Source organism: Carettochelys insculpta, chromosome 18, assembly GCF_033958435.1.
Source record: "Carettochelys insculpta isolate YL-2023 chromosome 18, ASM3395843v1, whole genome shotgun sequence".
NCBI classification, from domain to species: domain Eukaryota; kingdom Metazoa; phylum Chordata; order Testudines; family Carettochelyidae; genus Carettochelys; species Carettochelys insculpta.
Window position 1 is genome coordinate 21167263 of NC_134154.1, and position 17372 is coordinate 21184634.

General features: G+C 42.8%; 1 protein-coding gene across 2 annotated transcripts in view; it reads right to left on the reverse strand.

The window, feature by feature from the left end:
- Positions 1–17372, reverse strand: part of GLT1D1 (glycosyltransferase 1 domain containing 1) — a 124950-nt gene that overhangs the window by 22698 nt on the left and 84880 nt on the right. For both annotated transcript variants that reach the window (XM_075012997.1, XM_075012996.1), the window contains exons 9-10: positions 10909–10952; positions 9842–9962 (exon numbers count right to left, since the gene is read on the reverse strand). In XM_075012997.1, coding sequence (XP_074869098.1) covers positions 9842–9962; positions 10909–10952 — 165 coding nt within the window. The remainder of the gene's footprint in view (positions 1–9841; positions 9963–10908; positions 10953–17372) is intronic.

Sequence of the window (17372 nt, forward strand, 5' to 3'; positions counted from 1 at the left end):
TTACATCCCCAAAATCACTGCTTCCTGAGGCTCTAATCTGAAATCCTATGTCTACAGAGCTGAATTATTTCATAATAAGCTATTCCAGAGTAGTTTATTTTGAAATAGCCCCTATTCCCCCTGGCTAAACAGCCCCATTCTGAAATATCTATTCCTATTCCTCATAGAATGTGGTATACAGAATTAAAAATTTATTTTGACATTGTGGTTTTGCTGTGTAGATGCTTGCAAAGTTATTTTGTAAAGTGGCTGTTATTCCAAAATAACGGTTTTGTGTACACACACTTCGAGCCCTTTCTCTTCATGACATTTTGCAATCCCACATTTTTTACCTCCTGTCTTGTAGCTTAATTTTTCCTTCCCTGGCTTTCCCTGGCCTGTTCTATGGCAGAGGTCTGGGATTTACATAATAGTGGATTTTGTACCACAAAACAGGATGGATACCCAATGTTTCTTCCATTTCTGTGCTGTTCTTTCATTGAATCATTGGTTTGTTTGTTTCCTTTTTAAATCCCAGCTACATCTCACGATTTTCACAACTGTTTTTCTAACTTTTAGAGTGGAAGGAAGGTGCTTTGGTGAAAGGTTGTTAGAATCAAAATCTTTTGTTCAATCCCGATACAATATTTGACAGTGAGAGTAACCAGTTCCCTGCATTCTCCCAGCAATATGCTCCATTTATGACCTTTAAGGGGGTCAAATATTTTCTAAGCCCACACATTTCTTATTCTTCAGCGAGAGATAAGAAGAAAAGGTGGCAATTGTGACAATTGTTTTGTGATCTGGAGGCTAAAAAAATCTTAGATGACCAGCTCAAACAATCAGATGGTAATGATTTCTGGTTACTTCAACCCAGGACTAGATTTGAACCAGATGTAATTTTAAAATTTGAAGGGACAACTGACTGCTCATAGGAATAAAGTTAAGCACATGCGTATATGTTAGCAGGATATATGACCTTGCTAAATTTTATATTTCCTGGATGACAGCAATTTGGTTTTTAAATCCAAGCAACGTGTGTGTTCCATCTCTGATCTAATTTTTAGTTTATTTTATCTTGATAAGACAAGAATGACAAATGTCTCTTCCAACCGTTGGTCACTTTAGGAGGGGGACTGGCTAATTAAACTGACTCTTTTGAAGTATGTTTTAAAGGGAGGTGTTTCCACTGTGCCATCAAATTCCACTGTACAATTTTCTTGAGGAAATTAATACAAAATCAAAATCATTCTAAACTTACCAGAAGGACTAAGTGACTCATAGTTTCCTAATGGAAAATTAAGGACTTGTTCTACTCTCACTGAGGTCAATAGAAGACTGTCAGCAGCTCTAAACGGGACTGAGCTTCTCATTTTTTAAAAAACGGAGTTAAATAAAAGTGCACTACTCCATAGTTATTCCTATGGCCTTCACTAGTGTAATATCTAGGCACATAATCATTAGTGGATTTGATTCTTACAGTTCTGATGTGAGCGATCATATCCACTTTGCAGAGGAAGAATGAAATTCAGTAATTTGCCCGAGGCCACACATGAAAAGTGTGACTGAGCCAAAAACTGGACCCAGGTCTCTTGAGTCCCCAGTCCAGTGCATGGTCTAGTTCAGGGGTCAGCAATCCCTGGCATGTGTGTGAAGAGTGGCATGCAAGCCAATTTTCATCGGCACATCCAGCGGGATCTCAGCCACACACCCCTCCCTCCAAGCAGCTAGGAACTTGCTCAAAGCCAGGCTGCCTGTGGATTAACAAAAGACCAGATAATGCTACCAATCACCACCTACATAGTAAAGCTCTGCATCTTTACTAATGAAGCTATTGTAAGTAGAACTATTAGTGACTTTAAAAAGTATCACCTGCACTTGGACCATACACAATGATCAAAAGGTCAAATTTTGGCACTCTGCCTTGGAAAGGTTGTTGGCCCTTGGTCTAGTTGATCATCCTTCCTACACAGTCTGGGACTCTAGCTTAGTAATTCACTTATGGGAGCATGAGCCAGCCCACTCAGGCGTTTGAAGGGGTGTGAGCTCTAGTTTTGCTGTCCATGGTCAACTCAGGTTACGTTAAAAGATTTCAAAAATGGATGTGCCCATAGACTCATATAATCATAGGACCCGAAGGAACCTTGAGGTCTTCTAATCCAGCCCCTGTCCTCAAGTCAAGGTTAAGGCCATCTGCATTCATTCAGCTGGCCTAGAGGACATTTGTGAGTGATGGCAGGAAATGGAGTGCCCTTGGGCTTCATGTCCCCTACTCTCTCAAAGAAAGTACAAGCCCTGAAAGGAGCTATTGAATTTTGAATAATACTTAGCAGTGATACCTTCATTGATCTTTAGATATGTTAATTCGTACACAGCCTCTTAAAAGGACTGGATAAGCAGAGTTGTTAGCATAATAGATCAACATTTACTGACAGTTATCACTCACTGAGATGGGCAAAGGTAAATAATTTTCATTCTCTCTCTTCCCCCTGAATGGCAACTGGTGCTGACTTTAATAGCAGCACTGTGGAGAAACTAAAGAGAGGTTAATGGCCTGACTTTCAGAAATGCTGAGCACCTTCTCTGGGGAGAGCTGGAGACCAAAAGCATGTGTGAATTCTGGGTTCTCAGCACTTCTCAGCCCATAAATCACTTGACCAAAGCCCAAGAGGGAGTCATTGTCAGAGCAGGGATTATTACTCAGCAGTTCATGACACCAGTGACATTTTCAGATCATAAGACAACACATCTTGTTATGAGAGCATGTTATATAGGAGTCACAGTCAAGCGAACTGAACTTTTTTCATGGCCATTTTCAAGCCTCCATTATTAGATCCTATTCATTCCAACAGTAAATTACCAGGTAGCATTTTTTTAAACAATGCAAGGAAAAAAAGAGCAAAATCATCTATAGAAATTCAGAGGACGCAGAAATAGTAAGAAAGATGTTCTGTCATCTGTCACCACTGAGAACAGTCTCTCTCCATCCTCTTTACAGCCCCCTTTCAGAAAGTTGTAGACTGCTATCAAATCGCCCCTGTCTTCTGCAAACTAAATAAGCCCCAACTAAATAAGCCCCAAACTCTCAGCCTCTCTTCTTAGGTCATGTGCTCCAGACCCCTAACAATTTTCATTGCCCTCCGCTGAACCCTCTCCAATGCACCCACATCCTTTCCATACTGGGAGTCCCAGAACTGGATGTAATGCTCCAGATGAGGCCTCACCAGAGCCGAGTAGCAGGGAATAATAACTTCTCTAGATCTGCTGGAAAGGCTTCTCCCAATGCACCCCAGTATGCCATTAGCCTTCTTGGCTACAAGGGCACCCTATTGACTCATATCCAGCCTCTCATCCACTGTAATCCCCAGGTCCTTTGCTGCTGCACTGTTACTTAGCCAGTTGGACCCCAGCCTGTCACAGTGCTTGGAATTCTTCCATCCCAATTGCAGGACTCTACATTTGTCCTTGTTGAATCTCATAAAATTTCTTTTGGCCCAATCTTCCAATTTGTCTAGGTCACTCTGGACCCTATCCCAATGTATCTACCCAACCCTCTACCTTAGTGTCATCTGCAAATTTGCTGAGGGTGCAATCCATCCCCTCAGCCAGGTCATTAATAAAGATGTTGAACAGTACTAGCCCTAGAACTGATCCTTGGGGCACTCCACTTGAAACTGATCACCAACCAGACACTGAGCCATTGATCACCACCCATTGGACCCGTCTGTCAAGCCAGTTTTCTATATATCTTACAGTCCATGTATCCAATCCATACTTCCTTAACATATGGGCAAGAATATTGTGGGAGACTGTATCAAAAGCTTTGCTAAAGTCAAAGCATATCACATCCATTGACTTCCCCATGTCCACAGAGCCAGGTACCTCATCATAGAAGCTAATCAGATTGGTCAGGCACGACTTATCCTTGGTGAATCCAGGCTGACTATTCTTGATCACTTTCCCCTCTTCCAAGGGCTCCAAAACAGATTCCTTGAAGATTCCCTCCGATTCTTCTGGGGACTCAGGTGAGGCTGACCGGTTTATAGTTGCCTGGCTTGTCCTTTTTTCCTTTTTTAAAGATGGGCACTACATTTGCCTTTTTCCAATCGTCTGAGACCTCTCCTTATCTCCATAAGTTTTCAAAGATAATAGCGAAATACTCTGCAATGATATCTGCCAATTCCCTCCATATCCTCAGACGTATCAAATGCGGACCCATGGATTTGCGTGCGTCTAGCTTTTCTAAATAGCTCTTAACCCATTCTTTCCACACCGAGGGCTGCCCATCTCCTTCCCATACTGCATTGCCTAGTGCCATACTCGGGAAACTGACCTTGTCTGTGAAGACAGAGGCAAAAAAGGTATTCAGTACTTCAGTCTTTCCCACATCATCTGTCACCAGGTTACCTCCCTCATCCCATGACGGCCCCACACCTTCCCTAATAACCTTCTTATAGTTAACATACCTGTAGAAGCCCTCCTTGTTACCCTTCACATTCCTTGCTAGCTGCAGCTCCACTTGTGCTTTTGCTTTCCTGATTACTCCCTGGCATTCTCCAGCCATATATTTATACTCCTCCGTACTCATCTGTCCAAGCTTCCACTTCTTACACGCATCCTTTTTGAGTTTAAGCTCACCAAGGATTTCCCTTGTAAAACAAGCTGGTTGACTACTATACTTGTTTTTCTTACTGTGCATCGGGATGGTTTGTTCCTATGCCTTTCCTAAGACTTCTTTAAAATACTGCCAGTTCTCCTGAATTCCTTTCCCCTTAATATTAGCTTCCCAGGGGATCCTGCCCATCAGTTCTCTCAGGGAGTCTAAGTCTGTTCTTTTGAAATCAAGGGTCTGTATTCGACTGCTCATCTTCCTTCCTTTTGTTAGAACCCTGAAATCTACGATCTCATGGTCACTGCAGCCCAGGCTTCCTCCCACTTCTATTTCTCCTACTAGTTCTTCCCTCTTTGTGAGCATCAGATCAAGCTGCGCAGGGCCCCTCGTTGGTTCCTTCAGCATTTGTAAATAAGTTATCCCCAACATTCTCCAAAAACTTCCTGGGTTGTTTGTGTGCTGCTGTATTGGTCTCCCAACAAATGTCTGGGTGATTGAAGTCTTCCATGGTAACTAGCACCTGGAAGCTTCTCTTATTTGTCTGAAGAAATTCTCATCCACTTCATCTACCTGATCTGGTGGCCTATAGCAGACACCAAACACTACGTCACCTCTGTTGCTTCTGCTTCTAAGCTTAACCCAAAGCACTCAGTTGTCTCATCTCCCTCCGTAAACTGGAGCTCTGAACAACCATATTGTTCTCTCACATAAATTGCAACTCCTCCTCCTTTTCTCTCCTAGCTGTCCTTGAACAGTTTACACTCTTCCATGACAGTGCTCCAGTTATGTGAGTCATTCCACCAAGTCTCCGTTATTCCAATCGCCCCATATTTCTTTGGCTGTGCCAGGGCTTTCCCAGGCTTCTTGCATTCGTGTACAAACACCTTAGATAATAAGCTGATTGGCCTACTTTCTCCTTTTGAATGAGTGGTGCTCCTCTGTTGTACCTTCTTCCTTCCCCACTTACCTCAGGGCTTGGGTCACCATCCCCTGACAAACCTAGTTTAAAGCCCTCCTCACTAGGTTTGGAAGCCTGCCCGCAAAGATGATCTTTTCTCTCTTCGTTAGGTGGATCCTTTCACTTCCTAGCAATGCTTGCTCTTGAAACAGAATAGCATGGTCAAAGAAACCGACTCCCTCTCTCCGACACCACCTGTGCAACCACACATTTACATCCGTGATTCGACAATCTCTACCTGGACCCCTTCCTTCAACAGGGAGGATGGAGGAGAATACCACGTGCAATCCATAAAAACATTAAGAAATACATTTGCCCCAGATCCCTAAACAGTCCCCCTTCAAGAACTGAACTCACAATCCTGGGTTTAACAGGCCAATGCACAAACCACTGAACTATTCCTCCTTACTTAAATTACTTCACAGATTATTAGATTGTATTTAGCAACTAACAAAACAGATGACCTGTCTTCCATTTTTTTTATACGGGGATAAACTACAAACAATACTGACCTGGGCCATCTTTAGCAGCTGCCAGCACCAGTCAGGGTAGAAAAATAACATTAAAGGATCTACTCCAGTAGTGGACAAACTGCAGCCCAATGGTTTTCTGTGTGCCCCGCAAGACATTTTGTTTACTCTTGCCCACATGCAGGGTTGCCAGATCCGGCTGGTTTCCCTCTGTGTAGTTTTTTCCATACCAGTATTACTAAAGGGACACACATGTGAAGCGTGTGCTGACTGTACACACCGAATGTGTGAGCTGTGCACTCCCTCTGCATCCAATCAATGCACTGCTGCACTGCAATCGGGGCACCCTGCAAATTCTGGGTATGCAAGAGCATACCCTATTCTGTGAAAGACAATCTTTCATGGCAATTTTGCGACCCAGCTCAGTGGGCCACTCACTACCCTACATTGCTTACTGCTGTTCTACTGTGTGAATAGGAAATGACCTGAAATTCCATATGGAGTAATGTTTATGAAAGCATGGGTAGGGGGGAAGGGGTGTTATGTATCCAAAATACAATTTTCAATAGGAGGCAGACACAGAAAGTGAGTGAGTGAGATGTGCGATATAGATAACCTATGCTGGTGCAAGGAGAGCACCTTTGGCTTAGCAGTTTTGGGTGGTTTCGTGTGCTACTGTTTTATTTATATATTGGCTTCCCAAGAGAATAGGGGTTTTGCAGCAGCCCTGCACCCTGAAACTTACTCTAGGTATGTAATAGAAATAAAAAAATAAGGCAGCTTTCCCCTTGAAGTGCTTCTAAACTCTTTAGTAGTGCAGTGCTGAAAACGTGCATGTGGAGTAGTGATATGCCATTTCACACACACACACTTTCATCAGTATCCTGCTGCTAAGTGATTTAGTTTTGCAAGCATCAGAACAAAAGCTTGTCAGAACTGTGGCTTCAACAAAGCAGAGCTGAAATCAATAATCCCTGAACTGAGGTCAATAGTCTCTTTCGAGTAAATTCACACTGACTTACGTTTTTGACTCAATAAACTGTTGTTAAGATACTCACCTGCTTACTAGAGCTGATTTTTCCCCTCAGACATTAAAACCTGAGGGAGAGGATATTTCACCTGGAAATTTCATTCAGAAAATCCTTGTGGAGATTAACGCAAATTATCCTGCCAGTCCCCACCCTTGCAAGAAAAGCTATTCCTCCATCAGCAGAATCACCACAGAGATCTTGTATTCCCACCGTGGTTCTATTCTCCTCCTTCCCTCATCAAGTAAATCAGGCTGAATGTTGGTTATTTGTTCAAGGTGTCAGGCAAATGCTGTTGGAGGTGGTGTTGGTGACTCAGCAGGTTGGTGACTATTGCTTTGAGTCAGTAACAAACCATTGCCCTGGATGCTGCTCGGGGAGAGGGTTATGTTGCTCTTTTTTGGAGATCTACACACTGCACTTGAGATCTATAACCAAGTTCCTAACCATGAACAATTCTCAAGGTCCTTTCCATGTTAACTCTGACACTGGGAAATTCAGATTTAGATAATAAATATTCCACCTACTTAACACCCACGTTATTTCAGCTGGCTGGGGTATTTCTTGATTCTTAGATCTTGATTTAGAGATAAGATGCTGTTGTTATGCTCCAGCATTTCTCAACAGTTGCTCAATGTGAAAAAAATGCTGTAATAAACACTTTGGCAGCATCATATCCTTCTTTAGGCCTTGCCCAAATGCTGTACACTTCTAGTCTTAGGAGGCTGTGCAGTGTGGCTGTGCGCGGTCAAAATGAGTCTGCTTTCTGCCTTAGAGGTCACTACAGGTACAGTGACGAAAGACTTGTTCCCTCTCTAACATTGACCTAAGGTCTTATGAAGTCTAATGAGTTAATTTTTGTGAAAAACTTAGATACATGCAGATGAAGTGAAAACTGTCATCACTTGTTAGAAAGTGCAATAGGCGTTTCACTATTAGTAGTTGTAATAGTAAAAATCATGTGATAGCACCTAGCAATCCCAGTCATGGACTAGTACCCCCAGCTTGTTTAAGCATGATACAAACACAGAACAGAACGATGGATCCTGCCCAAACAAGCATACAATCTTAGGCCGCTTCTACACATGTCCCTTCCAAAAGGTAATGAGCAGCCCAGAAGATGCTAATAAGGCACGGATGTAAATTTCCTGCACTTCCTTAGCATATGGCCATGTGATTCCTCAAAATTTTCTGGAAGAAGGGGCTTCCGGAAGGAGGGTTTCTTGCCAGGGCATCCCTGTGGGCACGTGTCTCCATAGATATTTTGGAGTCCGGAAGAGCTTCTTCCAGACTCCAAATCATGTGGCCATACACTAATGAGGTGCAGGAAATTTACATATACACCTCATGAGCATCTTCCAGGCTGCTCATTACCATACCCCTCCTGGAGGAAGGGGCATGTGTAGAAGCAGCCTTAGGTTATATCTATGCTTCTGGCAGGATGCAGAGTACGGGCTAGAGATCAGCAGCCTTTCTGAGGCAGAGTGCCAAAATTTGCCCTTTTGACCGCTACATACAGTCCAAATGCTGGCATTACTTTTTAAAGTCACTAATAGTCCTACTTACAACAGCTTCATTAATATATAAGATGCAGAGCTTTACAGTTTAGGTGGTGATTGGTAGCATTAGCCAGTCTTTTGCTAATCTACATGCTGCATGGCTTTGAACAAGCTCCCAGCTACATACGGGAGGAAGGGCGGGGCTGAGCTCCTACCTTGTGTACCGATGAAAACCAGCTCACATGCCACTCTTGGCACCCAGGCCAGGGGTTGCTGACCCCAGTATAAACTCTGCACTCCGCCTAGCCTCGGTATAAACAGCAGTGCAGATGGTGAGTTATGGTGCAGGTGAGTAGAGTGCCCTTCATACCCGAAACCCCGGTGTATTTACCTTACACAGCTCTCTATAAGCACAAGCAGCATGTACCAAGTCTGCATGGCTATTTTATCAATGCAGTATCCTGCTGCCTCCTTGCTTCCAAAGCCTTTCCCTGATGCAGATACAGGCTCCGGCAGCAGAGCAGAGGCAAGTATGGAAGCAGGTTGCCTTTTGCTCTTGCATTTAGCTACACATGTAGTGCCTGTCCTCTACATCAGTGTTTCTCAACCTTTTTTACAAAGTTCCCCTTTAAAAAATATTGTAAGTACCCCCAGTACCTACAAATTTCAGACCATTTTTTCTACCCCCATTGCAACACATTTGTTTTAACAACTTAATCCTAACTGGTTGGTTGGAAGAAATTGTCTGTAGGCAATAAACTTTCCATTGTACTTATCATTGTGCAAGGATAAATTAAAAAAAAAACGTTAACTCATGCAAGGAAGCAGGACCCTGCTTGGACTGGTATGAAATACCCCTGAGGGTTTTTTTACCACCCCTATGTAAATTTATAAAATGAGCTTGTCATCAATTTATTCATCACTTCAGTAACCAAATCCAGCCTCAGACTCAATTCTGTCACACTGATGTAATAATAAAGCATTTCCTAGAAACTTTATGAGGAGAGGTACATAAAACCAAGAATATTTGACACCCACAAGAAAACCAGATCATCTTACCTAAGGGTCTGTACTATTAATTTAACAGGCCCTGTCTTTAAAAATAAACTCTAATATTCAAATAAATATTTTATTTCCTTTTAAAATCTATTAAGTCTCATGAAGAAAACATTTTGGTTTTGCCTTCCCTAGCTTCGGCTTTGAAATACATGTAGGAATATTGACATAAATTTCAAGAGGTACAAAGCAATTTCAGGTTCACACGCTGCACATATTCAGCATTTTGATGTAATTACCTCCAGGATCGCAGCAGACATCCCTTCTGAAGTAGAGCTGTTCACCACTGCAAAGCATTTTTTCACAGCAGCATGAAGATCATCTTGAGGTATCTCCTGTAACAAATGTACCCCAGGTGCCCTAGAAGTGAAGTGTGCATAATTAGGGCATTTCCAGCTGCAGGCACTATGGACTTTTCCTAAGAATGAGGTGCTTATGTGCGTATTCAACACATCATTAGCATAATGGCAGCTGCACGAATTTCGAAGTGCAGGCCTTGAACTGCAGATTAAAAGTGTAGATGGGAGCAGCTTCGAAATAAGCACCCGCTTCGACATTCCCTTACTCCCACAGAACTAGGTGGGAAGGGGAGACAGAGGAATTGACGTGCAGAAGCTCATGAAGCAAGTCAGTTACAGAGCTCTGACTAGAATCCTTATTTTTCTGGATCCAACTCCGCATCCTCTTTGCTAGACCACACTGCCAGATGCTGCCTTCCGACTCTATAGTATTTTACACCAAGTTTGCACAGATGCAAATGAATATATAATGTGCACAGTAGCGCAGCATGTACGCTGTAACATAACACCAGCGGAAAGCAGACTATTACTGAGCACATAGGCTGATTCTTAGTTGTCCATCTGGCATCGGCTACCAGAGAGAGGAAATTGTTTGCTTATTCTCTTTGAGCCAGGCAACTCTTATGTACTGCAGAGGAAATCTGTTTCCAAAAATGTATACCCTTCAATGCTTAAACCAGAGGGAGAAAAGAACTAACGCCATTTATCTCGTCCATCCACCAACAGCACATAAAATCTTGCAGAAACACAGGGGAAGAGTGGAAGGAGACTATCCACATGGATTATGAATGGAAGAAATCCTAAATGAGATGTGAGTTAACACTAAACAACATACAGGGTTCTCCTTTACTGTTGGAAAAGTCAAACATGCAATATTTGACATGTGAGCCTTACAGACAAACTAACAGAACAAGTTAGGCATGCAGACAACTGTGTAAATAAGGTGCAAGGATGTGCATGCACACACACACACATTTCTTGAACGGATAGGGAGTATAGCTGCTTACCTATTAACTTCTTCATTGACTTCACTTGTAAACACTGGATCAGCCTATAAACACATATACACAGTTACACGTCTCTATTAAGCACAACAGCATTCAAATTAAACCTCTAAAAGGAAAGTACTATGTCCATTGCTCAATGGACATACTATGATTTTAAGGTAGAAGGTAAGATCATGCTATAGAAAACCATAATTGGTAAGTCATGTTTAGTTCTTCAGAAAAAGGGGGGGTCTTATGCTACAGGCACAGGGACTCAGGAGATCTGGATTCCATTTTTCTCTTTGGGCTAGCTCTCTCTGTAACTTTGGGCAAACCACTTCATCATTCTGGGCCTCAATTCCTCATCTGTAAAATGGGATTATGATTCTTCCCTTCTTGTACCCTTTCCCTATATAGAAACTCTTTCATGAAGGGACTTTCTCTTATGTGTCTGTATATCACCTAACACAATGGGGCCTTGATTTCATGGTGGTCTTCTAGGGCTACTGCAATATTCATACTAAATATTAATAACTGTGGGATGATTTGCCACCTTGCAATCCAGCCTGAATAGGGAGCAGGGCAGATATAAACTATTCCGTTGGCTCAACACAGACTGACCTGGAAGGTGGATGCTTGTGTAGGATCTGACAATCTGGATTACTGGTGAAGGAAAGGAAAGTGACCTTCCCTTGCTCCAAAGCATGGAACCAGGCTTACAACTGACCCCTGCACTAGCAAACACATTTAAAACATTAGCAGAAGAATTTGAAAACTAATGTAAAAATTTAAAATGTGTGAATATAATGGAAAGAATGTTCCACCTTAATTTAAACACTTCTGTAGAGGTGGGAAATTAAGCAGGCTTGTTTACAAAAGCTTAACACAGTCTGTTATTTTCATTTAGTAGGACAAGAAAAACTATAAACAGGCAGGGTGTGTCTACACGGGCACAAATCTTTGAAATAGCCATACTAATGGCCATTTTGAAGATTACTAATGAGGCACTGAATATTCATTAGCATTAGGACACTTTCGGCCACAGCGCCGCTTTCGAAAGCGTGCAGCTCGGCGCAGCTACACGGGGGTCCTTTTCAAAAGGACCCCGCACCTTTCGAAATCCCCTTATTCCAATCAGCGAGCGGGATAAGGGGATTTCGAAAGGAGCAGGGTCCTTTCGAAAAGGACCCCTACACAGCCGTGCCGAGGTGCGCGCTTTTGAAGCGCCACAGCCGGAAGCGTCCTAATGCTAATGAGGCACTGAATATTCAATTCAGTGCCTCATTAGTAATCTTCGAAATATGGCTATTTCGAAGATTTGTGCCCGTGTAGACACAGCCGCATTTGGAAATCATGACCAGATGAGAGAGGACAGAAACTGGGAATATTTTGTTGCTGTTAAACAGTAAGATATATTAAGTTGATTTACAGGACACTGTGCAACACACAGCCTTTAAAGCTGCATGGGAAGAAAAGGGTGCTTAAGTTTTACCCCATGCTCTCTCTTTAGAATGAGGACATAATTGTGTAATTATTATGAAGGACACTGTCTACAGATGAACTTGTCAGATACAATATTGTAACGTTGCTGCACAGAACAGAGTACAAAACACTTATTCATAGTATTTTAGAAAACACCTTTTAAAATAATCAGGGATACAGGTTTACAAATGCTGTTTTTGTATTTTCACTGCACAAGCAATTATTTCATATAACCTTGGGAGTTATGCAGTTAAGAGAGAGGCATTCAAATAAAATGCTTCACTATGTGTTTTTATCATTTAAAAATAGAAATGGGGGGGAAGGAAAAACATTGTGAAGGAGCTAGAAGCAAAAAAATGTATGAACAGTATAATAGGACCTGTTCCTCCAACTGTTACAAGTAAACAGGGCTGCTCCTGAGTGAAGGATGCAGGATCCAAGCCCTAAGGAATCACAGACAGAAAGTAAATAGAAGTTACCACATAACAGGTTAATTTAAGGGCCACATTGTGGTTCTCACAATGAATGCTATCTTACACTACAAGTAACTCCACTAACTTCAACAGGATCCTCTAGTACCATGATGTCCAATACACTGTCCATTCGCTACACGTTTTGGACACCACTGCTCTAATGTAAGTTAATATAAAGAAGACTGTTATACCTAATGAGTTATTTTGTTAGTCTTTAAAGTGCTCCTGGACTGCTTTTTTGTTTTGAAAGTCTATAACAATGTAAGTTAGAATGCAATTATGATTTATTTTGAGGTGTAGATTTCTCATTGCCTTTCCTATATGCAAATATATTTTAACATTATTTGGAGAAAATTCCCTTTTGTTTGTGTGAGGAAATGTATTAACCACTCATGAGAGAGATCTTAGAGTCATTGTGGACAGTTCTCTGAAAACATTCAGTAAATGTGCTGCAGCAGTCAAAAGGACAAATAGAATGCCAGGAATCATTAAAAAGGAATAGAGAATAAGACAGGGAATATCTTATTGCTTCTATTTAAATCCATGATACCACCACAACTTGAATATTTGTACAAATGTGACCACCTCATCTCAAAGCTATCTTGGCATTGGATAAGGGTCAGAAAAGGGCAACAAAAGTGATTAGGGGTTTGGAATGGGGCCGCATGAAAGACTGGAACTTTTCAGCTTCCAAAGAGGAGATTAAGTGGCACTACGATAGAGGTATATAAAATCATGGTCGGTGGAACTCCTTGCTAGAGGAGGTTGTTAAGACCAAGAATTTAACAGGGTTCAAAAAAGAATTAGACAAATTAGTGGAGGTTAGGTCCTGGCTATTAACCAGGATGGGTAGGAATGGTGTCTTTAACTTCCGTTTGTCAGCTTGGAAATGGATATCAACACAGGGACCGCTTTTGTGATTCCCTGTTCTGTTCACTATCTGTAGGGCATCAGGCATTGGCCTCTGTCAGAAGATAGGCTACTGAGCTAGACAGACCTTCAGTCTGACTCAGCGTGACTGTTCTTATGTTCTTACTTTAGAAAATGTTTTAAGAGTTTTAAAAGTTTGGTCAATCTTCAGCCTCTCTGGATGTGCTGCTTATATTAACGTTGGGCTCTTCTGCTTACTTATTGTAATGACATTCATTCATGAAAAAGTGAAGCAAATTTAAAAAGACAACTGAAGTGCCTACAGTCTTCATTTGAGGCAGCAAATGCACCTTCCAAGTCACAAGTACAAAACTGCATTATACTTGCTCCACATTTATCTTCCACGCCAGTTCACTTTCGAATCTTTTGGTGTACTAGAGTGGAAAGAAATGGAGATAAAAAGGAAAGCATCAAAGAGGGACAATACGGTGGTATTTTTAATAGAAATTTATATTCTGAAATTTAAAGAGAATAAAAATGAGTAAGAAGGAGGGGAAAAAAATCATGTTTGTTCCCTCAGATTTTTTCATTTTCTCATGTAACATGGAAGCTTTTGGGGTCACAAGAAAATAAATAACTGTGGAGATACTGTTGTGAGTACTGAGCCTAAGTGTGTTAAGGCATTGAGAGCTGCTTTGAGCTGCCCCGGTAGCTAAGGATTTCTCCTGACAGAGGGTGCATATTGGAATTGGAAAGGTAAAACAGGCTGCCTGGCGCACTCCCTGATCCCTGGTCAGTGCAGTGGTCACTAGTGTAAAGCAGAATAGCTTCCAGGACCCACCTTTCTTTTCACTGGTCCCCTCCTTTGTGATTATAAGCTCCGTGCAGCGGAGCATCTTGCCCACACAAGTAAGAGTGTCGTGAAAGTCTTCTGGTTAGATGAGAATTTCTTAAACCTTCTCTCGTGTTCTTTTTAATAGTTCCATTTACAGTCTATAGCTAAAAGCCATCTCTCTCTCGGCACTGCACCTGACAGAACTCACCACAATGTAACCTGCCTACACACTGAACAATAAGGCTCTGATTTTTAAAAAGGTTTCCATTTGGTCTCCATTTTCTCCGGTGAAATCAAGGCAGTAGACTTCTAAGTGGAAATAAATGCAACTACTTGTGGGCCACAGAACTACAGCTTAAGAGCATTAGAGAGATCATACACGGTGAAATTCCTCCTTGTGCAGAGAGCCAGCCTAAAGCCTATACAGTACTTTCCCCCTATTTAAATCTTCAAAATCAGGCTTAAATTCTGTGTAGGCCTTGTGCTGGACCCCTCTGCACAGGCATGCACTCCTGCCTACCCCAAGCATGCAAAAACCATGAGTCATATCAGAATTAGTCAAGAAACTGTCTTAAAATAATCAGATTTTTAAGTACATGCTGGGTTTTCATTTGCCTTGGTGTTTAAGACTTCAGGTTAATGTTTTCGCAGTTTTTCTTCACAATCATGAGGTCTACTGTGATGGGATGTATAAACACATGGCTTTTTTTCCGATGGTACATGCTGATATGGAGTACTGGTGCCTCAGCTGTGGAGAAACCCTGGCAGCCCTGAGGTCAGGAGCCAACCAAGGAATAGAGACCCACCAGCAGCTCCAGCCCCGGGGACTTAGCCAGGAAAATCCCAGCAGATCTGGGCTAGGAGCCAGCCAGGGTGCAGAGCTCTACCAGCAGTTCCAGCCCCGGGGACCCATCTGGGACTGGGGGAACCCCAGCAGCCCCAGGGCCAGGAGCCAGCTAGGGAGCAGAGCCCCAACAGCAGCTCCAGCCCCAGGGACCGGCCAGGGCGCTGAACCCTTTCAGGGCGTGCGGAACCCCAGTGAGAAGTGTTGGAGGTGGGTAGATGTCACCATACTGGCTCCTCCTTTCTTATAAAAAAGCACCATATAAACCCCACATTGGTACTGAAGAGGTTAAGGAGCATCTCTGGGCCCTGGTGGCACTGCTCATCCCTACTTACATCCCCACATTCAGGCTGCCAGTAGAGCCTAAAAGGGAAGCAAACAGTTCAGATACATTCTGACAGGGCAGCGAGAGAAACCAATCCTAAGTGCTCCAGAAGAGGCAACATTTCCTGGGAAGAATGCGCCTGCCTGCCTGTGTTCCCTGTGAGCTGTGTGCTTGTATGCCTGCTTAGGAGTGACTCTGATGCTGCCCAGCTGATTAGCAGGGCGCTCACAGCCAGGCTCTTTGTTTCTACTGGTGCGAGTATTCACATGTACCTCAGTGCATGTAACAAAATTATTCCACACATGGTTAGAAAAAACTCACATGTGGATGAAAAAGATTAGTGGGAGTGTTGCTGTCTGCAGAGTCTAAAGGGGGTAGAAGGTTTCATTACTGCCTTCTTCTTTACCCCTTTGGGTCATGCCTTGCACAAATGCGCCAGGATGATGAGCAGCATTCCCTGTAAGCTGAGCGTTAAGATGGCTGCCCAGAAGAGATTCAGTTGCCACCCAGCTAATTAACAGAGTGCCCACAGACATGCAGGGGGCAGCGGGTATTTCTATTGGTGGTGCACAGCTACACACACCTTGATGCACATAACAAAATTTATTCTGCCCACAGATGGAAAAAACAGAGGGAACAGTGGTGATGGGTGGTAGGAAGTGGCCCCAGAAGGCAGCATGTCTGGGTTCTAAACATGGTTGCCTCTTTCAAGAGCACCCCCACCCATGTCACAAAGAGCACAAACTCCTCACGTATAGATTCCCCTTTGGGGAAGCAAGGGAAGGATGAAAACTTAAAGAAATCTGCGGTTGGGACTGGCACCTGTAGGGTCAACAGGCCGTTTGAAAGTCCACCCCCACAGGGAGGGCACGGAACACATTATCTTCTCTGGCACTCTGCAACTCCAGAGGGAGAGACAGTTTCTCGGTGACCTGACCCAGGATCAAGTCCATATATATCAAAAGGCAGGCCACCAAGTAGCGTGGCAATGGCTAGTGCGAAATACTGAGGGCACGACCCATAGAAACCTTGTGCACCAACCACTAGATGCTGCTGCCAGTGAACACTTCTAGCACCTCACTTTATTTTAATTCTCATTTTAAATCATGACAGCTGGGGCATTAGGACAAACTACAGGTTGAACCTCTCTAATCTGGAACTCTCTCATCCAGCAAACTCCATAATCCAGCATGATTTTAGTTAGCCAGATGACCACCTAGCATGGGTGTAGCCAAGTTTCCTGTGGTCCCCTATAGTTTGTTTACAGCCACCAGTTCTGGCTTGCAGTGTTCTGTGCTGTTATTTAGCTCTAATTTACCCCTAAATGTCTTCTAAGAGCCCATTAAGTAGGAGAAGTGTTGGCAATGCACTAGAAAACATTGACCTCCCATCGTTCAGCAAACTCTCATCCGGCACCGGTCAGGTCTTAAGGGAGCCAGATAAGAGAGGTTCAACCTGTACAAATATTATAAGATGTGATGAAATCCTGAGAGTTGGCAACACTCAAAAGTACAGTGGCCATTTAAACAAACTATACTCTAAACCTAAATATCAGTTATTAATAGTATCCATATCTTCTCCATCTTCTCTGCATGAGATAAAATGAAGCAAGACTAATCCAAAGAAGGAATAAAATTTCCCACTGTAACATTTGCA